Source organism: Pelophylax lessonae, assembly GCF_965119305.1.
Source record: "Pelophylax lessonae genome assembly, chromosome: 3".
Classification (NCBI taxonomy): Eukaryota; Metazoa; Chordata; class Amphibia; order Anura; family Ranidae; genus Pelophylax; species Pelophylax lessonae.
The window spans coordinates 97,408,664-97,436,246 of NC_138770.1; the positions used below are offsets into that span (position 1 = coordinate 97,408,664).

General features: G+C 45.9%; 1 protein-coding gene across 1 annotated transcript in view; it reads left to right on the forward strand.

Moving 5' to 3' along the window:
• Window positions 1–2,731: 2,731 nt before the first annotated feature.
• Window positions 2,732–27,583, forward strand: part of LOC309550094 (uncharacterized protein) — a gene marked incomplete at both ends in the record, with an annotated part of 286,669 nt that continues 261,817 nt past the window's right edge. Inside the window, 1 exon segment of the mRNA XM_082250553.1 lies at window positions 2,732–3,262. Coding sequence (XP_082106679.1) covers window positions 2,732–3,262 — 531 coding nt within the window.

Here is a 27,583-nt window from a genome sequence, read left to right on the forward strand (position 1 = left end):
CCCCCTGCCCCCCCAGGAACCTTCCTCCCCTTCTCTGTCACCCCCTCCCTCTTTGTCACCCCCTCCCTCTGTCACCCCCATCCCCCTTTTTGTCACCCCCTCCCTCTCTGTCACCCCCCTCCCCCTCTGCCACCCCCCTCCTCCTCTGTCATCCCCCTCTCCCTCTGTAACCCCCTACCCCTTTCTGTCACCCCCTCCCCCTCTCTGTCATCCCTCCTCCCCCTCTCTGTCATCCCCCTCCCCCTCTGTCACCCCTCCCCCTCTCTGTCACCCCCTCCCCCTCTGTCACCCCCCTCCCTCTCTCTGTCACCTCCCTCCCTCTCTGTCACTCCCCTCTCTATCTGTCACCCCCCCCCCTCCGTCACCCCCCTCCCACTCTCCATCACCCCCCATTTCTCTTCCCCCCTATCTCTTTCACCCTCCCTCTCTCTGTCACCCCCTCTCTCTGTCAAACCCTCCCTCTCTGTCACCCCCTCCCTCCCTCACTGTCACTCCCCCTCTCTCTCTCTCTGTCACCCCCCTCCCTCTCTCTGTCACCCCCTCCCTCTCTGTCCCCCCCTCTGTCACCCCCCTCTATGTCACCCCCTCCCTCCCTCTCTCTCTGTCACCCCCCCTCCTTCTCCACTGCCCCCTTCCACCTCTCCGTCACCCCCTCTCTCACCATCCCAATGCACAGTATTATGCTATTTGCACCTTGATATTTATTGCACAAATATTTGCTATTTTTGCACTTATGTAAGCAAGTTCGCACTTGATATATATTGCACAATTTTTTGCTAATTTTGCACTTATGTAAGTAAGTTTGCACTTTGTTAGATCCTTGTGTATAAATAACGGTCTATATTGAATGTAAAAGTAAAAAGGTAGTAGCGCCTCACTACACCATACATATTTGATTTAAGATTACTCTTAAATTGATGGCGACATTACCTAATATACACACTTGGCTATGAGGGTAGACGCTGAATTCTATACCTATATACAGAGAGAGAAGAAGATGGAAGTTTTCTTATCAACCAATCTCAGAGAATCTCAGAAATCTTGGAACAATTCCATATGCAAGATGCAAAGGAAGTGAAAACTCCTATGGAATCAAGCTATCATAAGAGCAATCAGTGGCGTAGCGTGGGGGGTGCAGGGGGGGCCAGCCGCACCGGGTGCAACATCTGGGGGGGCGCATCCGCAGTGTCACTCTGTCTGTTTTATTCTGACATACACAGTTCACACACTGTCTGCGGCTGCCTCCATCTTTAGGCTGGGAGATGTCCAGCGCAGCCGCCCTATGGCTGAAAATGGCGGGTCAGGGCGGGGCTGGACTGTGCCTCACCTGTCCATTGGTGTAAGGTGGGGTGGCGTTGCAAGCCAAGCCCCGCCTATGCTGCCTCTCCTCACTGCTCAGGCAGTTTAGCAGCGAGTGAGTCAGCAGCCTGGTGCTGTTACAGAGTGTTTTTTTTTTTTTTTAATCACCTGATTAGAGCCAGAGGCTCTAATAGGCTTAAAAAAAGGGTGGACCCGGGGGGCAGAGCAGTCCGCCCCGAGCCCACCCATTGTGTGACAATAGCGAATGAAAATTCGCTATTGTCACACGGATCCTCCTGGCCAATCAGGAAGCGAGACCCGCTTCCTGATTGGCCGAAAGGTGAACGCATGCCATTGGCCGAGGAGGGGGGCGGGAGGACTCGAGGAGACGCGGGGAACTGAGGAGAAGCAGCCACTGCAGGTAAGTCTCTCTGCATTGAAGGGGGCACGCTGATCTCTCTGCATTGAAAGGGGGCACGCTGGTCATTCTGCATTGAAAGGGGGCATGCTGGTCACTCTGCATTGAAAGGGGGCACGCTGGTCTCTATGCATTGAATGGGGGCACGCTAGTCTCTCTGCATTGAAAGGGGGCACGCTGGTCATTCTGCATTGAAAGGGGGCACGCTGGTCTCTCTGCATTGCAAGGGAGCATGCTAGTCATTCTGCATTGAAAGGGGGCACGCTGGTCTCTCTGCATTGAATGGGGGCACGCTGGTCATTCTGCATTGAAAGGGGGCACGCTGGTCACTCTGCATTGAAAGGGGGAACGCTGGTCATTCTGCATTGAAAGGGGGCACGCTGGTCACTCTGCATTGAAAGGGGGCACGCTGGTCATTCTGCATTGAAAGAGGGCACGCTGGTCATTCTGCATTGAAAGAGGGCACGCTGGTCATTCTGCATTGAAAGGGGGCACGCTGGTCACTCTGCATTAAAAGGGGGCACGCTGGTCTCTCTGCATTGAAAGGGGGCATGCTGGTCATTCTGCATTGAAAGGGGGCACGCTGGTCTCTCTACGTTGAAAGGGGGCACGCTGGTCATTCTGCATTGAGAGGGGGCACGCTGGTCATTCAAACTTGTATTTAGATGCATTTTACTTTAATTAAATTAGTATTTTCATAACAAACAATACATGTGCTTAGGGGGTAAGGGTTTCTTTAACTAATCTAGTGGAAGAGACTCGAGTGCTAAAATCCCGCGGGTTAGGGGGCGCAAATTACTTGCCTTGCCCCGGGTGCTGGCAACCCACGCTACGCCACTGAGAGCAATGAAGCAGAAAACTTGCTACCCAATAATGACATGTATTTCAGAGCAATCGGTAAGCTGCTATATGTTGCCACTGTGATAAGACCAGACATAGCCACAACAGTGGACTTACGATGCAGGAAAGTCTCAGCTCCCTGTCAGTGTGACTAGAACACAGTAAAAAAGAGTGATGCAGTACCTCAAAGGAACAAGTCAGATGAAGTTACGGTTACCAGCAACATCAAATCCAAACCTGGTCGGATATGTGGATGCTGATTCAGCCAGGGACTGCACAGGCCGCAAATCCACAAGTGGATTCATCTTCCAGTATGGGGAAGGAACCATAAGTTGGTCTAGTCGAAAGCAGGTAACTATCGCTATATCTTCAACTGAAGCAGAGTACATTGCAGCTTCATATCCATGTCCATATCCATGTCCATATCCATGTTCATGGATTCGTCAACTTTTTGTGGACATAGGGGTAGACATGTCAAAACCAATTCCTATTTTTGAAGACAACCAGGGATGTATAAAGCTTACACAATCAGAAAGGATCAATCCTAGGACCAAACACATCAACTTCAAGTATCACTTACTGAGGGACAATCAAGAGCAAGGTGTTATTGACATTCAATACTGCCCATTAGAGGAGATGATTGCTGATGCACTGACCAAGCCTTTGTTGAAGGAACATCATAGGTATATCCAGCAGAAGCTAAATGTAATTTGACAAAGCCCATGCTGTTGAGAAGGGTTGATGGAAGAGCAACAGCAAAATTGTTTTATATACATGCGAAATTATATATGCATATAGCTATCAATGCAGCAGGTGGTGCTGTGGTGTTATAGTGTAAGGTACATACAGTATATATGTACTTTGCATGATATGAGGAAGCATTATCTCTCTCACTGTGTGTATTGGATGCTTCTGCTTCCAGTCCCGTGTAAATCTGTGTTCTGTCTTCCTCCATGAAAGGTCAAGTATTCTCTGCATTCAAGAAGCTTCCAGTGCATCATTTTAATACTCTACCAACAAGGGTGTATGGTTGTGGGTGATGCCCAGGTGGGGATGGGGAGGAATGCTTGCTCATGCCCCTGAAAGGCTGCCAGATGCAGGGGCGTACCAAGGGGTTGGCCAGACCGGCGCCCGCCAGGGGCGCCGGCCAAGGGGGTGTAGTATGGTAAGCAACGGGTTAAGTTGCTGTCTGCAAAATGTTACAGTTATGTATATGTCTGGGAGATGGGTGTGGCTGAAGTTAGTTGCATGCTGATATGCAGTGAATAAAGAAGCAACCTGTACAGCTTGTCTGTGTTAATACACTACATTTTGGCGACGAGGATGGCTAGCTTTCTGGATTTACCGGCTATCGGACCGTTTGATGTGTCTGGAGACCACACTAGTCTCTCACAGCGCTGGGACAAGTGGAAGAAGGGATTTCAGCTCTATGTTATAGCCACAGGAGTGACTGCACCTGCTCAGAAGAGAGCCATGCTGCTGCATCTAGCTGGACCTCAAGTTCAGGACATTTTTGAAACCCTGGGAGCCACAGGGGAAGATTCAGACTATGAGACAGCCATGAATAGACTGAGTGAGTACTTTGAGCCAAAGAAAAATATTCCCTATGAAAGATATAAGTTTAGACAGGCTGTGCAAGAACTGGGAGAAACCACAGACAGTTATGTGACTAGGTTGAAATATCTGGCAAAGTCTTGTGATTTTGGGACTGTAACTGAGGAGATAATCAGAGATCAGGTCATAGAGAAATGCACATCTGTGCACCTCAGGAGGAGATTATTGAGAGAACCTAGTCTCACACTTACTAGTCTGCAGGAGATTGCAAGAGCCATTGAACTGTCTGAGCTCCAGGCTCTGCATATTGAAACCAAGAACACTGCATCTGTCAATACAGTCTCCAAACCTACCTATAATAATAGGAATATCTGGAGTAGGAAAGAGAGTTTTCCAAAGAGGACTTTACATATCACCTGCAATAAATGTGGCAGGGCGGGACACACAAGTCAGGACTGCACTGTGGTACAGAATAAAATGTGCTATACTTGTGGAAAGACAGGTCATTTTGCAGCTGTGTGTAGAAGTACAACCAGAGATAACAAAACCAAAGGACAATCTGCACAAGTAAATGTTATAGCTGAGGATAAAGAGAGTGCTCCTGACTGTGAATTTATATTCTCCCTGTGTTCTCTGCAAGCTGGGACATTAACCATTAAGATTGGAAATACAGATGTGTCAGTGTTGATTGACTCTGGAGCTACATGCAATGTTATGGACTTGGCTTCTTGGCACAGTCTTAATGGCAGAGAAAATCACCTTAAATTGTGTAACACCACTAAACAGATTTATACTTATGGCTCCAGTACACCACTGCAACTTAAAGGCAAATTTTATACCTCTGTTCAAACACATGAGACTGGTCCTCCATTGCAGACCGAATTCTATGTTGTAGATGGCACAGGGTCGCCTCTGCTTGGTCGTCAAACCGCAATGGCACTAGGGGTGTTACAGATTGGCCGTGATGTAGGCAGCGCAAGAGTGAATATGGTGTCTCCTGCTATTTCTGCATTGAAAGAGGAATTTAAAGATTGCTTCTCTGGGTTTGGAAAATTAAAGGATTTTCAGTTGGAGCTTCACATTGATCCACATGTAAAGCCTATTGCACAGCCAGTACGCAGACTTCCTTATAGCCTGAGATCACCTGTTGAGCACAAACTGGCAGAGCTGCTAGACCTTGACATTATTGAACCTGTGGAAGGGCCCACTCCGTGGGTATCGCCGTTAGTTGTTGTACCAAAGGGCACAGATATTCGGATTTGTGTGGACATGAGATGTGCTAACCAAGCTGTGCAGAGAGAGAGACATCCAATTCCCACTATTGAAGATGTTCTGCATGCAATGAATGGGGCAAGTGTCTTCAGTAAACTGGATTTGAAATGGGGTTATCATCAGATTGAATTGACCCCAGCATCTAGAGTCATCACTACATTTGCAAGCCATAAAGGTCTTTTTAGATACAAGAGGTTGATGTTTGGCGTATCGTCCGCACCGGAGGCCTATCAACATGTGATTCAGCAAGTGCTACATGGTTGTGAAGGCACGCATAACATTTCTGATGATATAATTGTGTGGGGAACAAACACACAGGAGCACGACGAACGTCTCCGTGCAGTGCTAAATCGCTTGAAGGAGAAAGGGTTAACATTAAATGAGAAGAAATGCACATTTCAAATGAATAAAATGACTTTTATGGGCCATGTGCTGTCTGACAGGGGCATTGGTCCGGAGGACTGTAAAATTAAAGCTGTGTCTGATGCCAGAAATCCTGAAAACCCTGCAGAAGTACGCAGTTTTCTTGGGCTAGTGAATTACTGTGCCAAGTTTATTCCAGATATGGCGACTGTCAGTGAACCTTTGAGAGTGTTGACTCGCAAAGCAGTCCCGTGGAAGTGGGGCTTTTTGGAACAAGGTGCATTTGATGAACTTAAGAGACGGCTGACTTGCGCCACAACTTTGGCTTATTTCAATCCTACTGCACACACCCAAGTTATTGTCGATGCTAGCCCTGTGGGGTTAGGCGCCATCTTGGTTCAGAGACAATGCACAGGCGATTACAGGCCTATTCAGTATGCAAGCAGATCCCTCACTGATGTAGAGAGACGTTATTCTCAGACCGAGAAAGAAGCTTTGGCTGTTGTTTGGGGATGTGAAAGGTTTCACACCTATCTCTACGGCCTTGATTTTGAAATCATCACAGACCACAAGCCTCTGGAAGTGATATATTCGCCACGCTCAAAACCATCTGCCAGAATTGAGAGATGGGTTCTCAGATTGTTACCATATCGCTTTACAGTGCGGTACAGACCTGGACCGACTAATGCGGCAGATGCACTTTCCAGATTGCCTCAGTCTTCTGCACCTGTTCATAACCTGGCAGAAGAGTACATTCGTTTTGTGGCTACTAACGCCATGCCTCAGGCATTGACACCGCGGGAGGTTGAAGAATTGTCATCTGTGGATCCGGAAATTGCTCGGTTGAGAAAATGTGTAAGACAAGGGGTTTGGGTGGATTGTGACCCAAGCTATCACAGAATCAAACAAGAGCTGAGTATTGCAGGACAACTAGTTCTACGTGGCAATCGTATTGTGATGCCTAAAGATTTACGGAAACGTACATTACATTTAGCCCATGAGGGCCATCAAGGCATTGTACGCACCAAACAAAGATTACGTGAGAAAGTCTGGTGGCCAGGAATTGACAAGGATGTGGAACGTTTGGTTTCTTCATGTCGAGCATGTCAGTTGGTGGGCAGCAAACCTAAACCAGAACCAGTAACTCACACTGTTCTACCTGAGGGACCATGGGAAGATTTAGCCATTGATCTGTGCGACATTCCATCTGGACACCATCTTTTAGTTGTTGTGGACTATTATTCAAGGTGGCAAGAGGTGGTAGTTCTCACTAAAGCTACATCATCAACTGTAATTGAGGGGTTGGAGAGCATTTTTGCATCTCACGGGTTGCCTAAACGGATTGTGAGTGATAATGGTGCCCAATTTACTTCTCAGGAATTTCAGGATTATCTGAAATCAAATGCTATTGAACATCATCGTACAACTCCATACTGGCCACAGGCTAACGGGGAAGTGGAACGCCAGAATCGAACCTTGCTGAAAGCTTTGCGGATTGCTCATTTAGAGAGAAGAGACTGGAAAAAGGAACTGTGGCGTTTTCTTTTGGCTTATCGCACAACTCCGCATACTGTCACTGGCGTTAGTCCTGCGGAACTAGCTTGTCTGTGTTAATACACTACAGGGGGGGGGGGGGCGCAAAAACATTGGCAGTGTAGCAATTACTTTCTGCTCCTCCATTCAGCCTGCGTCCCTGGCGCCCCCAGCTCCAATCCCGGAGCTCTGTGTGTGTCCACCTCTCTTCTACAGCCCAGGCAGCCGACAATTCCTCTGGAGTCCGGAGTCTGAAGCTCCGTGCAATATAGGCGGCTCCCCTCGTCATAGGGCCCCGCCTCCGCCCCCGCCTACATGAGTCGTGACATCATCATCAGTCGGCTCCTCCGGCTCCAGGCAACGTTCAGTGGTGGATGGATGTACTGCAGCGTCGGTCGATGGAATGCCTGGATGGCTTCTCAGGTATCAGAAGAACTAGAAGAAATCTCCCCCTCTGTCAACCCCTCCCCCTCTCTGTCACCCCCTCCCCCTCTCTGTCACCCCCTCTCCCTCTCTGTCACCCCCCTCTCCCTCTCTGTCACCTCCCTCCCCCTCTCTGTCATCCCCCCTCCCCCCTCTCTGTCATCCCCCCTCCCCCTCTGTCACCCCCCTCCCCCTCTCTGTCACCCCCTCCCCCTCTCTGTCATCCCCCTCTCCCTCTGTCACCCCCTCCCCCTCTGTCACCTCCCTCCCCCTCTCTGTCACCCCCTCCCTCTCTCTGTCATCCCCCTATCCCTCTGTCACCCCCTCCCCCTCTCTGTCACCCCCTTCCCCTCTCTGTCACCCCTCCCCCTCTCTGTCACCCCCTCCCCCTCTCTGCCATCCCTCCTCCCCCTCTGTGACTCTCCTCTCCCTCTGTCACCCCCTCCCCCTCTCTGTAACCCCCCCTCTCCCTCTGTCACTCCCCTCTCCCTTTGTCACCCCCTCCTCCTCTCTGTCACCCCCCTCCCCCTCTGTCACCCCTCCTCCCCCTCTCTGTCACCCCCTGCCCCCCGGGAACCTTCCTCCCCCTCTCTGTCACCCCCCCTCCCCCCTCTCTGTCACCCCCCTTCCTCTCTGTCACCCCCTCCCCCTCTCTGTCCCCCCCTCTATGTCACCCCCTCCCTCTCTCTCTCTGTCACCCCCCCCTCCGTCTCCACTGCCCTGTCCACCTCTCCATCACCCCCTCTCTTTCTGTCACCCGCTTCTCTCTCTGTCACCCCTCCCTCTCTCTTTCTGTCACCCCTCCCTCTCTCTCTCTCTGTCACCCCCTCCTTCTCTCTGTCACCCCCTCCCTCTCTCTGTCACCCCCCTCCCTCTCTCTGTCAACCCCCCTCCCTCTCTCTTTGTCACCTCCTCCCTCTCTCTTTGTCACCCCCTCCCTCTCTTTCTGTCACCTCCCTCTCTCTGTCACCCCCTCTCTCTCTCTCTCTCTCTGTCACCCCCTCCCTCTTTGTCACCCCCTCCCTCCCTTTCTGTCAGCCCCCTCTCTGTCACCCCCCTCACCCTCTCTGTCACCCCCTCTCTCTCTGTCACCCCCTCCCCCTCTCTGTCACCCTCCTCTCTCTCTGTCACCCCCTCTCTCTCTGTCACCCCCTCCCTATCTCTGTCACCCTCCTCCCTCTATCACCCCATCCTCCTTTTTGTCACCCCCCTCCCCCTCTGTCACCCCCCCTCCCCCTCTGTCATCCCCCTCTCCCTCTGTCACCCCTACCCCTTTCTGTCACCCCCTCCCCCTCTCTGTCACCCCTCCCCCTCTCTGTCAGCCCCCTCTCCCTCTGTCACCCCCTCCCCCTCTCTGTCACCCCTCCCCCTCTCTGTCACCCCCTCCCCCTCTCTGTCATCCCCCCTCCCCCTCTGTCACCCCCCTCCCCCTCTCTGTCACCTCCCTCCCTCTCTGTCACTCCCCTCTCTATCTGTCACCCCCCCTCCGTCACCCCCTTCCCCTCTCCATCACCCCCCATTTCTCTCCCCCCTTTCTCTCTCACCCTCCATCTCTCTCTGTCACCCCCCTCTCTCTGTCAAACCCTCCCTCTCTGTCATCCCCTCCCTCTCTGTCACTCCCCCTCTCTCTCTGTCACCCCCCCTCCCTCTCTCTGTCACCCCCTCCCTCTCTGTCCCCCCTCTCTGTCACCCCCCTCCCCCTCTCTGTCCCCCCCTCTATGTCACCTCCTCCCTCTCTCTCTCTGTCACCCCCCCCTGTCTCCACTGCCCCCGTCCACCTCTCCGTCACCCCCTCTCTTTCTGTCACCCCCTTCTCTCTCTGTCACCCCTCCCTCTCTCTCTCTGTCACCCCCCTCCCTCTCTCTGTCACCCCCCCCTCTCTCTGTCAACCCCCCTTCCTCTCTCTGTCAACCCCCCTCCCTCTCTCTTTGTCACCCCCTCCCTCTCTCTTTGTCACCCCCCTCCCTCTCTCTCTGTCACCTCCCTCTCTCTCTGTCACCCCCCCTCTCTCTCTCTCTCTCTCTCTGTCACCCCCTCCCTCTCTCTATCTAGGTATGGCTTAAGGCGGCGGGCACTGTAATGAGCAACACGGCTCTATCTCCACACAGATAGTAGTGCAATTCTTAGATTCTGTGGCACAGTTCTTTCACTTCTTTAAAACCGTACATGGCAAATAATGACACCTCTCCCTTCGTGCAGCATTTCTGAGCTAGTGTCTCATGACATGCACCAGACTCTACCAGCTCAGTTACGTGTCACCTCATCATAGGGATAGTGATCCATACATTTAACTCTTAACTCTTGTAATTAAACTTTAATCCCAAGAAGCTTGATTCCATTCAGAACCTGTGCTTACTTTCCCCTGAGTTTTCACTCCATCTTCCATGACATACAGCCTTATCGACTTAGATCAGCAGAGGGTGATACCACCAAAAAACTTCCTGAAGGTAGCAGTTTAAAAGGACAGCATACCTAAACACTGTAACAGTTAGTACAGAAAATGCATAAATAAAAAACTGATGGTAATTTGCACTATCCCTCTGGTATTCAGCCAGCAAATACTGTACAGTATGCCAAGTGTTACAATCAAAAAATCTAAAGAAAAGCCAGTACATCTCAAACTGCCAGAGTAGTAACCATTCAATAAACCTCTTCATGATCCAATGACAGTCTGTATGATGAGGCCACAATGTAGTGCACTGGGCAAAATATTATAGATTTTTTGGATAAATTCTGGTGTCTCTTGTGCAGACTTTGGATAGAAGTAACATGTACAGAAAAATTGTTTTTTGGGTATTGGAGGTGCCTTCACACCATAACCCTATAGAGGTACTATTAATGAAAGTAAGAATTGCCTTGCTGTCAAAAATGTAAATGATATGCATCGGTCAAATAGGTGCAGGAAAATTGGTATTTGGGTGTTGGAGGTGACTTCAAACCAAACCCCAAAGAGGTACTCTTGATGAAAGCAAGAATTGCCTTGCTATCAAAAATTGAAATTATATATATGCACCTCTCAAACAGGTGCAGAAAAATTGGTCTTTGGGTGTTAATTGTGCCCATGAGAAATGATTCCAGATTAAATTAACACCCACAATGCTAGGCAGCCTAGAAATCTTGCAGATCTTCCACATCCCCCCAAAAAAACGTAATCAGCAACATTGGCATCAGGGGCTTCATAGCTGCTTGTAATCCAGGACTGATTCATTTTGATAAATGTCAGACGGTACACAGAGTTTGTAGACAGACGCGTTACAGTAACAAAACCTCCGGCACCACTGAATGCCCATCTGGAAATCAAGCTGGATGCAGGGCAACCCAGTGGCTAAATTGCATACTGGGCAAGTTCTGGCCAGTGGTCTATTCTCAGGAACCAATAACCCAGTGGAACATCAACTGGAAAACTCTCCATCTCTGTTTTTGCCTCTTGATAATTGTCAACCATATGATGCAGATGCTGCCAATGGGATGTGGAAACTGAGAGCCCTGGGTGGCGAGGACTAAAAAAATTGTGAAATGCATCACTTAGGCGGCCCCCTTCTCCACTGCTCCTCTCTTGACCAACAGAAGCCTCAAAACTACGTTTTCCATGACACTGTAACCTCCCAGAGTCAGGAAAAGTGTTAGATAAACTCATCTTTAAGGTGTCTTTAAGAGATTTCATCTTCTGCACCTTCTGTGGTGAAGGGATGAGTTCTGAGACTTTCCCTTGTAACAGTGGTCAATGAAGGTTGCCAGCCAATAGTGATCTTTTTCCTTGATGCCACGTATTCTTAGGTCCTTTTGCAGGCTTTGAACCATGAGGGAGCCCATGCCTCACAAGTTTGCGAAGGCATAACGAAGAAGCATATCTGGAACTACCTCCAGCCATTGACTACTCACAAGGGTTCTGTGGATGGAAAACCATCTCTTAAGGTTTGACGTATGTCTTCCCCTGCTTCATTGTCTCCAAAACTGCCAGAATCCTCCTCTTCCTCCTCCCTCTTCTCTTGTGTGTTCTGTGGCGTAGGAAGAATGGTGTCTGCATAAAGCGGGCCTTGAGAGGAAAGGAAGTCCTCATCTTCCTCCTGCTGCTCTGCCTCAAGTTCCCTGTCCATAATGCCACACAGAGTCTGCTCCAGCAACAACACAACTGGGATTGTGTCACTGATTTATACATTGTCACGGCTCACCATCCTTGTGGCCTCCTCAAATGGTGACAGTACAGTGCATGCATCCTTTATTAGCAGCCATTGGCGTGGGGAAAAAAAACTGAGCTGGCCTGAGCTGTCATTGTGCCATACTCACACAGGTACTCGGACTTGGCAGGTACTCAGACTTGGCAGCATTGCCAAAGTCAAGTTCCATCTGATGGGCATGTCCCAAATCAGGCAGTTTACAGGCAGGTGGAATTCCCGCAAAATTTCAGCCAAATGAGCACTGGCTGTGCATGACCACCTAAAATAGCTACAGACTCTTCTGGACTGCTTTAGCAGATGTTCAAACCCTGGGTACCTATTTAAGAAATGCTGCACTACCAAATTTAGGACATGGGCCAGGCATGGCAAAGCATCAACTTTCCCTGTCTAAGGGCAGACAGGAGGTTTGTGCCATTATCACTCACCACCATTCCTGGCTCCAGCTGGCGGGGTGTGAACCACCTCTGGGCCTGCCCCTGTGGAGCTTCAAGAATCTCTGCTCCGGTGTGGTTCCTGTCCCCTAGACACACCAACTAAAGCACTGCATGGCACCTTTTAGTCTGACTCATTGAATAGCCCTTTGAATGCTTCTGGTTTGTAGGACAATTCAGCAGAGAAGGGCATGGAGAAGGAGGAGGAGGGGGTAGAGCTCACAAATCTCACATCATCACCACTAGCTGTATGGAGACGTGGCAGCACAACAAGCTGCAGCACTGAGCCCTGTCCTGCAACCCGCTGAATTACAAACAGAGTTACCCAGTGTGGTGTGAACTAAATATAGTGTCCCTGACCATGCTTGCTGGGCCACGTGTCAGCAGTAATGTGGACTTTGCAGCTGACTGCCTTGCCCAACGATGCAACAACATTGCCTTCCACGTGATGGTACAGAGCTGGAATGGCCTTATGTGAAAAGAAAGAGTGACTGGGAACCTCCCATTGTGGTACAGCACATTCTGCAAAATCATAGAAGGGGTCAGAATCTACCAGATGGAAAGGCAGCAGTTATAAAGTCAGCAGCTTTGACAAGCTTGCATTTAGACGCTGGGCTTGTGGGTGGCAGTGAATGTATTTTTTTTTTTTTTTTTTGCTGCTGCAGCAGATGGGGCAGAGAAATTTGCCAGCTATAGTCTACAGCTGGTGATGTGCTACTGGCAGATGTGGTGCAAGGACCTGGGACACCCTGCGCTATACCATCATCTCTGTCAGTGGAGGCTGCTGAAAGGTCATGAGGTAAAGTGGTGGTAGACTGAGGTGAGTAAGGAGGAGGAGCAGAATTGCATCCCTTTTGTGTGGCTCTCTGGTGCTCCTGCCAATGAGCTGAGTGGTGGGAGATTAAGTGCTTTGTCAAGCATGTGGTACCCAAATGGCTGGTGTTTTTGCCACACTTAATGTGCTTGAGACAAAGTTTGCAAATTGCAGCAATGCGATCGGCTGCACATGTGCTAAAAAAGGACCATACAACTATAACGCTACCCCCGGAGGAGCTGCTTAAGTATGATTGGTTCCATACTCTGCCTCTCAACCCCAAGAACAAGCTCCACCCCTATGGCACACCTGGTAGTAGTGTAAGTGCAAGACCAATGAAAACACACACGTTATGATAAAACACAAAAATGTCTTTACTATAAGGTTTCTGTGTAAAAATAACATACAGTAATAGTGTATTCTTGAATGAATAAGCAATCACTGAGATTAAGAGCAATATAACTCAATGTACTACATCAGACTGATTATAGGGGATTCCACATCCGTAAACTACCCCTAAAGCAAAGGCAAGCACTTAAACAACAATAAATCGCAATATAACAATTTAACACAAGCTGAGTTACCGCTACTTAAATTAGTGCTATGAGTCCAGGCCGGAGGAGAGCAGAAGAATGACTTTCTCTTATGTCAGACCCCTCTCTTCTCTCCCCTGACACCACAGGCCCAACTACAAACACTGTACCTAATTCAGTGCTTAGTGGCTTAACTCCCAAGTCAGACTACACGGCACATACACTACATATAGAGAGCCCTGAGTATGTGTATGCGTGCCCGCATGAGGCATGCTCGCTTGGCTGTACTTCTTCTGTGGATCACAGGAGTGCAGTTTGTTCAGCACTCCTGTGACCCATTTTCAGCAGACAGTGGGCTGGAGCCCGCTGTTGGTTGACATCCCAGAGCCGGTCCAGGCTTGGGCAAGATCACAACAATGGAGTCGGGATCTGCCCCCATGCCTGGACTGGCACCTGGCTCAGCCTCTCAGCAAGCCACTGAGAGCCTGAGCTGGCTGCTCCTGCCCCCTCCACAGCCGAGCACCAGTGAGTGAGGAGGGGGCAGAGCAGAGAGCTGGTGACTGACAGCCACCAGTTCTCTACTCAGGGAGCCCTGAGAACCGAGCTATCAAATGTGTTTGATTACTCGGTTCTCAGTTTTAGAACCGGAAGGGGAAGAGACAGACGTAGCATCCATCTGGATAAGTATGAATCTTAAAAAAAAAAAAAATACTTCTCTTTTAAAGTGATTGAAAAGTCTTGTTTTTTTTTTTAACCACTTGTGGACCGGAAGATTTTCCTGCTTAATGACCAGGCCCTATTTTGATATTCGGCACTGCATGAAGTTAACGGACAATTGCGCGGTTGCGCAACGCTGTACCCAAATAAAATTGACATCCCTTTTTTCCCCACAAATAGAGCTTTCTTTTGGTGGTATTTGATCACCTGTGCAATTTATATTTTTTGCGCTATAAACAAAAAAAGAGCGACAATTTTGAACAAAAAGCAATATTTTTCACATTCTGGTATATGACATTCCCAAAAAAAAGAAAAATTTTTTTTTTAACATTTTAGGCCAATTTGTTTTCTGCTACATATTTTTGGTAAAAAAAAAAAAAAATCGCAATAAGCGAATTTTGATTGGTTTGCGCAAAAGTTATTGCGTCTACTAACTACGGAAAGATTTATGTCATTTTTTTTTTTTTTTTTTACTAGTAATGGCAGCGATCTGCAATTTTTTGCGGGACTGCGACATTGTGGCGGACAGTTCGGAAATAGTTCCTAACTGACATTTTTTACACTGTTGGGGGTACCAGTGACATTACTACAGTAATCAGTGCTATAAATATGCACTGTTACTGTAATACTGACACTGGCAGGGAAGGGGTTCACAGTATAGGTGATCAAGGGGTTAAATGTAAGCCTAGGGGAGGGATTCTAACTGTATGGGGGTTGGACTTGTGACGTGACCATAGAGACATGCGGTCCTACATAGAAGGATCACATGGGCTCTCTGATCACTTCAGGGAGAAGGACGGATGATGTGTTTACATCAGCCGACCGTCCTTCTCTGTCAGCGGGGAGAGATGGCTGGTGTCAGGCGCCAATCGGAGCCACCTGACACACGCACAGGCTTTCCCGCTGATGAGTGGAGGTGGGAGTATGCCGCCGGCGGCGCGCGCTCGCCCCCTAGCCTCCTGAGAGTGAGCGAAGTAGAGCTACGTTGGTTCGCCCAGGAGCGGCTGCCTGCCGCAGTAAATCTGCAGTGGGCGGTCGTAAAGGGGTTAAATAACAAACATGTTATACTTACCTGCTCTGTGCGTTTAACTTTGCACAGTGTGACCCGGATCCTCCTCTCCTCGGGTCCCTCTTCGGTGCTCCTGGCCCCTCCCTCTTGTTGTGTGCCCCAACAGCAAGTGATTTAGTGATTTGCTATGGGAGCACCTGAGCCGAGTCATAGCTCCCTGTGTCCATTCAGACACAGAGCCGCGCCCCCCCCCCCTCTCCTTATTAACTGCTGTCTCAGCCAATGAGGAGGGAGAGTCCTGGGCAGCTGAGACACTCCTGCAACATCGCTGGATAAAGATGGGCTCAGGTAAGATTTGGGGGGGGGGGGGGGGGGCTGCTGTACACAGAAGATTTTTTTAAACTTAATGCATAGAAAAAACTCTCATGCCTTTACAATCACTGCTTGTTTCAGAAGTGAAGAAATGTGTATGTGCAGACAGGAACCATCAGACAATATGCAATTGGCTGGTTTGCAAATGATCTTGCTGACTTTTCATATACTCTGTGGTCACATTCAATCTGGAGACATTTCTGCACATGGAAGTGTACACTGAAATGTTTCAGCTCCATTTTTGCATCCGTAGCAAAAGCAGGATTTACATTGTAACATTGATTCGCTATTTTTAGACATGGTGAGCCAGAACTAAAATCAGCAAATCAATTCAACCATCTTAAAGGAAAATTGTATTTAGAAAAAAATGTTTTCCTGAAATGTATACATTGCTAATAATACATTAAACGGTGTTATTACAGAAAACCCTACATTAGCTCTGCAGTTTCAAATATTATTTAGTTATTATCATTTTATAAAAATGCTTGCTAGATAGCCAGTAGTCCAGGTTCTTATGGCGATTTTAAAACATGATAAAATATTGTAGAAAAAGTCAACCACAATACAGAATACTGTTTATTATAAACAGATGTCATGTCTTTTACCTTTAATTCAGTTAAAACGGACCCTCTCCATCCCCCTGTAATAAAATTGACTACCTAATACAAATGAAAGCAGTATTAAACCCAAAAGCAAACATTTATTATATTGCAGCTTAGAAACGCTTAAAGTGATACTAACGTCTAATTTTATTTTTAACTAAAAATGAAAAACATGTTATACTTACCTGCTCTGTGTAATGGTTTTGCACAGAGCAGCCCAGAACCTCCTCTTCTCGGGTCCCTTGCCGGCGCTCCTGGCCCCTCCCTCCTGTTGAATGCCCCGGCAGCAAGCAGTTTGCTATGGGGGCACCCGAGGCCGAGTCACTGCTCTGTGTATCCATTCAGACACAGAGCTGCGTTTCTCTCCTCTTTGGCTCACTGACTTTGATTGACTGCAGCAGGAGCCAATGTCGCGGACAGCCGAGTCTCTCGTACAACATCGCTGGATTGAGATGGGCTTGGGTAAGTATTAGGGGGGCTGAGAGGGGCTGCTGGACACTGAAGGTTTTTATCTTAATAGAAAGAATGCATTAAGATAAAAAAAAAAAAACTTCTGACTTTACAACCACTTCAAATATGATGGCTGCATACGCTTTCTTTTTTTAGGCTTTCTTTTTTTCTATTTTGATCTAGTGATCCAAGTCTTTTGTTTTTCACAGCTCTCCAGAACAATGTATCAGTTTACATGGATGAGATGAACCACTTAACACTGTCAGGGGTGTTTAGGCCCCATGCACACTGGCCTCGTGATAGGGGAAAATCAGTGCCTGACCCAACAAATGTGCTTCTGGAAGAATTGTCATACATTCCCATAGACACGTGCCAAGTAATTATAGACCTGTTAGTTTAACTTCTATAGTTGGGAAGATACTGGAGAGTTTAATAAAAGACCACATAGATGAGTTCTTCCTGGAAAAAAATATTTTAAGCAACAGACAGCATGGATTCATGAAAGACAGAAGATGTCAAACAAACCTGATTTCTTTTTATGAGGAGGTAAGCATAGGCGTGCGCAGGGGGTGTGCCAGGTGTGCCTGGGCACACCCTAATCACCCAGTGTGGCACAGATTCCCCCTATTGTCCAGGGCCCACTGCCCTACTGACACCATTTTTTTTTTTAATAAATTATTAAATGTTTGTTCACATTTATTTAAAACAGTGTGTGTGTCCGTTTGTGTGTGTGTATATATATATATATATGCAGTGGGTACGGAAAGTATTCAGACCCCCTTAAATTTTTCACTCTTTGTTATATTGCAGCCATTTGCTAAAATCATTTAAGTTCATTCTTCTTCCTCATGAATGCACACACAGCTCCCCATATTGACAGAAAAACACAGAATTGTTGACATTGTTGCAGATTTATTAAAAAAGAAAAACTGAAATATCACATGGTCCTAAGTATTCAGACCCTTTGCTGTGACACTCATATATTTAACTCAGGTGCTTTCCATTTCTTCTTATCATCCTTGAGATGGTTCTACACCTTCATTTGAGTCCAGCTGTGTTTGATTATACTGATTGGACTTGATTAGGAAAGCCACACACCTGTCTATATAAGACCTTCCAGATCACAATGCATGTCAGAGCAAATGAGAATCATGAGGTCAAAGGAACTGCCTGAAGAGCTCAGAGACAGAATTGTGGCAAGGCACAGATCTGGCCAAGGTTACAAAAAGATTTCTGCTGCACTTAAGGTTCCTAAGAGCACAGTGGCCTCCATAATCCTCAAATGGAAGACGTTTGGGACGACCAGAACCCTTCCTAGAGCTGGCCGTCCGGCCAAACTGAGCTATGGGGGGAGAAGAGCCTTGGTGAGAGAGGTAAAGAATAACCCAAAGATCACTGTGGCTGAGCTCCAGAGATGCAGTCAGGAGATGGGAGAAAGTTGTAGAAAGCCAACCATCACTGCAGCCCTCCACCAGTCGGGGTTTTATGGCAGAGTGGCCCGACGGAAGCCTCTCCTCAGTGTAAGACACATGAAAGCCCGCATGGAGTTTGCTAAAAAACACCTGAAGGACTCCAAGATGGTGAGAAATAAGATTCTCTGGTCTGATGAGACCAAAATAGAACTTTTTGGCCTTAATTATAAGCGGTATGTGTGGAGAAAACCAGGCACTGCTCATCACCTGTCCAATACAGTCCCAACAGTGAAGCATGGTGGTGGCAGCATCATGCTGTGGGGGTGTTTTTCAGCTGCAGGGACAGGACGACTGTTTGCAATCGAGGGGAAGATGAATGCGGCCAAGTACAGGGATATCCTGGACAAAAACCTTCTCCAGAGTGCTCTGGACCTCAGACTGGGCCGAAGGTTTACCTTCCAACAAGACAATGACCCTAAGCACACATCTAAAATAATGAAGGAGTGGCTTCACAACAACTCCGTGACTGTTCTTGAATGGCCCAGCCAGAGCCCTGACTTAAACCCAATTGAGCATTTCTGGAGTGACATAAAAATTGCTGTCCACCAACGTTTACCTTCCAACCTGACAGAACTGGAGAGGATCTGCAAGGAGGAATGGCAGAGGATCCCCAAATCCAGGTGTGAAAGACTTGTTGCATCTTTCCCAAAAAGACTCCTGGCTGTATTAGATCAAAAGGGGGCTTCTACTAAATACTGAGCAAAGGGTCTGAATACTTAGGACCATGTGATATTTCAGTTTTTTAATAAATCTGCAACAATGTCAACAATTCTGTGTTTTTCTGTCAGTATGGGGTGCTATGTGTACATTCATGAGGAAGAAGAATGAACCTAAATGATTTTAGCAAATGGCTGCAATATAACAAAGAGTGAAAAATTTAAGGGGGTCTGAATACTTTCCGTACCCACTATATATATATATATATATATATATATATATTCTGTATATACACAAACACACACACACATGTTTGAGCTTTGGGGTGCACACCCTAATGCAATAGGCTGCGCACACCTATGGAGGTAAGTAAAACCTTGGACAGAGGGGTGGCTGTGGACGTAGTATGCTTGTGTAGCAGGAAGTTAGTTGGTTAGTGGAAGTTCCTCTGCACTCATCTGATCCTGAGAAATATCCGACCCGCTAGGCACTTTAGGTTCAGACATTTCACAGATGATCTCCAAAAATACACTGACACAATAGAGATACAAATCTGACTACAATGGAGGGGGGCAAAGTGGGACTTTAACGGTGCAAAATGATGGAGAAAAATCTGAATTCTCAAAAATTGTACATTTTATTACACATAGGAGGTGAGGACAAGACAGTACATCAATATAAAATGATAAAATCAAGAAAATGCACTCGAAAATATCAACTCTACATGTTTCGCCATCTTCATAATAGCTTCTTCAGGAGTTTTCATAGACATTTCTCGAGAGTGAACATTTCTAGGTAACAAAAGGGAAGAACATAAAAGACATAGCATGTGTATATACATAGGGCTTATCTCAATGGTCCTAAAATTGAGTGCCCAATTGATTTACATATTAAAAAGACAATGATACCAATAAAAGTACCTTAAGATGACCTGAACCCTTTCTTATGCCGAAGGTGGAGGCAATAAAGGTGACGCCACCCAAGCGAGCACAGAGGGGGAGGGGAACCGAGACATCCAACCTCTTAAAGTTGACCCATAGAGAGGGTGACAGCCAAGCTAGGAATGATGGGTAGAAATAATGAGACCAGAGCATGGAAATACACTTCAACTCAAGATTGCTATATCTCCAGTTGTATAGGACTAAATATCAGGTTGAAAAATTGCTAAAATATTCACCTGATTATAATGAATGTGCAGTTGATTCACTAGGTACCCCAATGTAAAAAAGCAGGGAGGGAAAACAAAGTTTCCTTAGTATCCCCAAATGGGAGGTATCCCTTAAAGAGAAAAATGGAGTTTATTAATAACAATGACAAACGCAATGCGGGTCTGTCAAGTGTTGAGGGTATGCATACTTACCCAAAATTGGCAAAATTGGGCACATGGATTATCATGCAGTATTCAAAAGTTCACCGCCATTGTAATGGAACAAATTTTCCAATAGTACGCTCAAAATGAAAGAGACTGCACGGGAGGAGAAAGAAGAGAGAGGCATGGAAGGACATAGTCAGCATCTAATATACAAAAGATGTAAGGAGAGAAGCAGGGTTTAGAAGATTTCATTTACCGCAAATGGTCTCGAAGCTCATATGTCGTTCCCCGGTGGTCTAGTGTAATACTGACCGTATTGCGCCGGCATTTATATACCCTCTCCACTCCCTCGGCGTCTGACGTCACCGAGGGAGTGAGAGCGAGATACGCCCAGTGGTCCAATGGAGACCGAAGAGGAAGTGCGTCATCAAGACGCGACCGCATCGCATTGTTCCGCCGGAAGAAGAAGATTAACCCAATTAGTAAATCAGTCAGTATTGTGATAGAAATGAAAATTAGAAAGAAGAGGTTTTATGAAACTCCATTGAAGGACACCTGGGAGTTTGAAAGCGGTGCTGCTACTGACCAGGTTGGACCAATTTTCCTGGAAAATAAGTGTAGGGCACCGCGGGTGCCCATATGGGCAACAAGGACAGAGGCTGGAAATCGGCTCGGATCCAATGGGTCCCCCAATGTGCTCACCTTAGGGTCTGCCACCCACAGTAGCATCCACATGACGGCAGGGGTCAGGAAAAAATATCCAATGGGCAAATCACAAAATGTTCTTGTTCTTTGAAAGGTAGATGAACTACATCTGAAAAAATAAACATATAATTGTTGTAAGGCAATTTTACCGAAATATATGTCATGTGCCAATATAGGCACCTAGAAAAAGGGGACTTTGTAACAAGGGTTCAAAATCCAAAATGCTGGTACAGCATCAGAAATCCTGTACTGAATCAGCAATAAATACAATTGACATTACCTAGCCAAGAAAGGGTTTGAAACTAATGGATTAATTTATACCCGGATACTGAATAGCCGATAAATTAAATATCCACTTGGTTTCACGTTGCAATAAATTTCTATCTACACTTCCACCTCTTTCATTGAGTGGGATGTGTTCCAAAGCAAAGAAGGTCATCATCCTATCATCAAAGCCATGGTATAAACCCATATGTCGGCTAATGGGACTTTCAAACTTTTTGTTCTTGACAAGTTTGACATGGTCACGAATTCGATTAAAAAAAGGCCTTTTTGTTTTGCCTATGTAGAAGGCTTTACAACTGCAATACATTATATAGACAATTCCTACTGTTTGACAGTTTGCATAGAAATTCGGTCTATACAATTTTCCATTGGGAAGAATAATTTCACTTAAATTAGGCAGATATCTGCAGAAATTGCATTTTCTGCAGGAATATGTGCCTGTAAGTGTTTTTTTACATTTATTTGAAGGAGCATAGTGACTATGCACCAATTGGTCCCTTAAGGAGCGAGACCTTTTAAAAGTTATCTGGGGGCGGGCATCAATAAATTTAGATACCTTTTCATCTGCCTCTAAGAGGTACCAAAATTTTTTAAGAATTGACCGTACCTGGTCATGTTGACCAGAATATCGTGTAATTAGACGTACCCCATCAGTATTGGTTTTATTCTTTGTCTTTTTGCCAAAAATCAAGTCAGTCCTGTTCCATTTTTTCGCTCTATGATAAGATTTTTTCAAACAGGCCCTACTATAGCCTCTACATAAAAGTCTCCTCTGTAAGTTTTTGGCTTCTCTCTCGAAATCTTCAGATTTCGTACAATTACGCCGTAATCTTAAATACTGGCTATATGGTATACTGGATACCAAAGGTTGAGGATGGGAACTGTCTGCCCTCAGTATAGTGTTACCTGCAGTGGTTTTACGGAAGAGGGTGGAACCCAAAATGCCATCTTCATCTACATAAATGGTAATATCCAAAAAGTCCAAAGACCTTTGGCTATAAGTGTAGGTAAATTTGAGATTGAAGTCATTGACTTTCAACACCTCAAAAAATCTCAACAGAATGCTTAGAGAACCTGTCCAAATCATAAAAATGTCATCAATAAATCTTCTCCAAAGGAGTATACAAGATAAAAGAGACTCCAGGTTATCCCTGGAAAAAAGGTCACGCTCCCATCCCCCCAGGTGCAGGTTGGCATATGAGGGGGCACACTTGGTCCCCATAGCCACACCCTGCACCTGGAGGTAATGGGAGCCATTGAACAAGAAGACATTGTTGGACAAAATAAATCTAAGGAGTGAGATGACAAAGGCATTATATTCCACTGAAGAACCTCCTCTTTCTGATAAGAAGCCCTCCACAACTCGAACCCCACAATGATGTGGGATGGAGTTGTAGAGGGCCTCTACATCAATGCCCACTAGCCATGCCTCCTCAGGGACTTGGATGCCATCAATGGCTTTGATGAGATCACTGGTGTCCCTAATGTAGGAAGGCAAAGCCAGTACATGGGGACGCAGGTAATCATCCACTAATTGGCTCGCTCGTTCCGTTAGACAGCCATTGCCAGAGACTATTGGTCTCCCTGGGTTTTTTTTTGAGGTTTTTGTGAACCTTAGGTAAGGCATACATAGTAGGGGTTTTAGGATCCTTGATATTCAAAAATTCCCAAGTTTTCTTGTCTATCAAGGCTCTAGAATAGGCTTCAAAGATAAGCTGACGATATTTGATGATTATTCTTGCTAAGAAACTTTCAGAAATTTTTCTATACCAATCTTTGTTATTCAAAATGTCCAAAACCATAGCTTCATACCCTAATGTGTCCATTACAACGACGTTTCCGCCCTTGTCTGAGGGTTTTATTGTGAGGGAGGAGTCGTTTTGAAGTGATTGAATAGCCCTAATCTGACTATCATTCAGGTTAGAGGAATTCACATCTTTCCACAAATCTGACTGTTTACTGAGATAAAAGGGTAAATCAATCAATTTAACAAGAACAGATAGGGTTTTGTAATAACAAATATTGCAGTATCAATCCATTAAACCCCACTTATTACAAGGGAGCTCAAAGGACCGACACTGCAGAAATAAATGCTTGATCAACATAATATTATATTCAATGAATAAGAGTGACTGAAAGAACTACCAGCTTTAACTGTCAGGGCTATTGCTGAATGTATTAACCAATAATACTGCTTAACTTCTTCTTCTATAGTTTCTTCTGCCATTCATGTAACAATCTGCTGTCCACACCAAACTAAATCTCCCACAATCCAAATCGTCCATTTCCGGGGAAAGCCGATTTATCTTGTAAAACTCTTAAAGGGGCACTCTAGTTGCATTATAACGATAACTTGTGTGTGTGTGTATATATATATATATATATATATATATATATATATATATATATATATATATATATATATATATATATATATATATATATATATATATATATATATATATAACTTATATACATATATAGTAGTCCCAGCTTGGCTACACTTGGATTTTGCAAAAGAGTTTGACACAGTAAGGTAAAGTCTACAGGCTTGGAAAGATCAGTTTATAAATGGATAGACAATTGGCTAAAAGATAGAATTCAGAGAGTAGTGGTTAATGATTCTTACTCTGAATGGTCTAAGGTTATCAGTGGCGCACCCCAAGGTTCAGTGTTGGGACCCTTACTTTTTAATATCTTTATAGATTATATAGGGTCTGGGATTAAAAGTAGCATTTCAGTCTTTGCAGATGACACCAAGCTTTGCAGTGGAATAACTTCTTTACAGGATGTCTCCAATTTACAAGCTGAACTCAATGCATTGTTTCATTGGGCAACTAGTTATGCACTTGGGGGCTAAGAATATGCATGCATCATGCATACTAGGTGGAGTAGAACTGGGGGAATCCATAGCGGAGAAGAATCTGGGTGTTCTGGTAGAATATAAGCTTAACCACTTAAGCCCCAGAAGATTTTACCCCCTTCCTGACCAGGGGGTATTTTGCGATTCGGCACTGCGTGACTTTAACGGACAATTGCGCGGTCGCGCGACGCTGTACCTAAACTAATTTGACGTCCTTTTTTTCCCACAAACAGAGCTTTCTTTTGGTGATATTTGATCACCTGTGCGATTTTTTTGATCATGCGCTATAAACAAAAAAAGAGCATCAATTTTGCAAAAATAACAATATTTTTCACATTTTTTTATATGAAATTCCCCCAAAAAAATGTAAAAATCAAAATTTATAAACATTTTCGGCCAATTTGTTTTATGCTACATATGTTTGGTAGAAAAAAATTGCAAAAAGCGTATTTTGATTGGTTTGCGCAAAAGTTATCACGTTTACTAACAAAGGGAAAGATTTTTGTAATTTTTGTTGTTTTTTTTTAATGAGTAATGACGGCGATCTGCAAACTTTTTTTTCGGAATGCGACATTGCGGCGGACAGATCGGACCCTTGACTGACATTTTTGACACTTTTGGGGTTACCAGTGACATTACTGCAGTAATCAGTGCTATACATATGCACTGTTACTGTAAAAATGACACTGGCAGGGAAGGAGTTAACTGTATTGGAGAGGGAGGGGTTAAGTGTGTCCCTAGGGGCGTGTTTCTAACTGTGATTGGCTGTGGCTACTAGTGTAAGAACAGAGATCAATGGTCCTACATAGTAGAACCGTCTGATCTCCATTCTTACACAGGGGAGAATGACAGGCGGCTTGTTTACATTAGCCATCTGCCTTTCTCCCTTCCCGGCGAACGATCGCGACTGACTTGTTAGGGAACGAGCAGTGGGCGCGCGCTCGCCCGCTATTGGCTCACAAGCGAGTGACAGGCTAGTGACGTACCGGTACGTCACTTTGCCTGGCCGGGGCTGACCGCCGCAGTATATGTACTTGCGGCGGTCGGCAAGTGGTTAATAATAGCATGCAATGCCAAGCTGCGGTTTCCAAAGCAAGCAAAGTCCTTTCTTGTATTAACAGAGGCATGGACTCCAGAGAGAAAGATATAAGGGGTCCATATTGTGAACTTGGTGTTGAGTTGTTCACTTTACGGTCAACACAGAGGACAAGGGGGCACTCTTTACGTCTAGAGGAAAACAGATTTCGTCTCCAAATACGGAAAGGTGTCTTCACCGTAAGAGCTGTGAAAATGTGGAATAGACTCCCTCCAGAGGTGGTTCTGGCTAGCTCACTAGATTGCTTTAAAAAAGGCCTGGATTCTTTCCTGGGTGTACATAATATAAATGGGCAATAATATTTATACTGTAGGTAAAGTTTATTCAGGGAATATCCATTTGCTTCTCGGGGGATCAGGAAGGAATTTGCTGTAGCAAATTGGATCATGCTTTGCTGGAGTTTTTTTGCCTACCTCTGGATCAACTGCAGGTATAGAATTGTGTATATGGGATTGTATGGTTGGGTTTTCATTACTGTTTTTTTTTTTTTAATTGGTTGAGCCAGATGGACTTTTTTCAACCTGACTAACTATGTAGCTATGTAACACACTCCTAAAGCTTGTTGACAGCCTTCCCAGGAGAGATGAAGATACAAAGGGTGGGCCAAAACAATATTTAACCCTACGGACTAAGACTGGGATGCCAATAAATTTAATGTGTGTGTAAAGGCAGGTGTCCCAATATTTTTGGTAATATAGTGTATGTGTGCATGGACACATAGGCTTTTATTGAGTTGAGTCCAGGGACTTTGGCAAAAAAAACGCCAAAAGCTCCTAAACTATTCAGCTTTTGTTTATTCATGCAAAACCTTTATTCCAAAAGAAAAAAAAAACAGTTTGCTGTAATTGATCAAGAAGTGTGATCTGGAATTTGATTTTAATTTGTTAATGTATCTAAATCTGCCAATAAATTTAACACCCCCTCCCCCTACACTGGCTGCTGTCTGATGTCTGCTGTGCCTCCTATGCTCATTTATCAGAATTGTGTCTCACTAATTCTGGAGGTGTGCTACTGGTCAGATCAGGTTTGGGTTTAGTACCACTTTAAAATGATTGTAAAGTCTTGTTTTTAAAAAAAAATAACAAACGTGTTATACTTACCTGTTCTGCGCAGTTGGTTTTGCACAGAGCAGCCCAGATCCTCTACTTCTTGGGTCCTTCTTCCGTGCTCCTGGCCCATCCCTCCTGACGAGTGCCCCCACAGCAAGCAGCTTGCAATGGGAGCACCAAAGCTGAGTCACAGCTCCCTGTGTCCATTCAGACACGGAGCCGTGACCCGGCCCCGCCTCTCTCTCTCCTGATTGGCTGACTGACTTTGATTGACAGCAGCAGGAGCCAATCGTGCTGCGCTGCTGTCTCAGCCAATGAGGAGGGGAGTCCAGGGCAGCTGAGACACTCCTGCAAAATTTCTGGATAGAGATGGGCCCAGGTAAGTATTAAGGTGGCTGAGGGGGAGGGGGGTCTGCTGCACACAGAAGGTTTTTTTATCTTAATGCATAGAATGCACAAAGATAAAAAAAAACCTTCTGCCTTTACAATCCCTTTAACCAGGGCTGTCTTTAACCACTTTACCACCGGAGGATTTTGCTGTCTTACGTACGTCCAGGCCACTTTTTGCGATTCGGCACTGTGCGACTTTAACTGACAATTGCGCGGTCGTGCGACGCTGTACCCAAACGAAATTTACGTTCTTTTTTTCCCACAAACAGAGGGAAAAATTAAAGAATTTTACTCAAAAATCTTTGGGGGAAAGGCATTTTCTTTTTTTTTTTTCAATACATTTTTATTGAGTTTCGGAGAAGAAAAATTATACAGACAAGGTGTACAAAACTGAGTACAATAAAACAGAAACACAGCAAATATATATATGCAGGGCTTTTTTTCAGCGGGAACGCGGGGGAACGCAGTTCCAGCACCTCCAGAGCTGAATGTATGCAATGGCAAGGGGTGCTGGGGTGTGCTGGAGGGTCTATTGATGCTGGCTAATAGTGAATTTATTGCTGCTGGAGGGGATCTATTTTTGCAGAGGATGGGGGTCTATTGTTGCTGGGGAGCTCATAGGGATTTATGGTTGCTGGGGTGGGTCTTTTGTTGCTGGTTGGTCAGTTGTTGCTGGAAGAGATTTATTGTTGAGGAAGGGGTCTTTGTCACTGGCTGCTGGAGGGTCTATTGATGCTGGCTACTGGGGAATCTAGTGTTGCTGGAGGGGATCTATTTGTTGCTGGAGGGGATCTCTTTGCTGCTGGAGGGGATCTATTTGCGCAGAGGGTATATTGTTGCTGGGGAAGTCTGTTGTTGCTGGTGGGGGTATCATATTGCTGGGAATCAATCATTGCTGGGGGGATTTACTGTTGAGGGAGGGGTCTAATGCTGCTGGCTGCTGGAG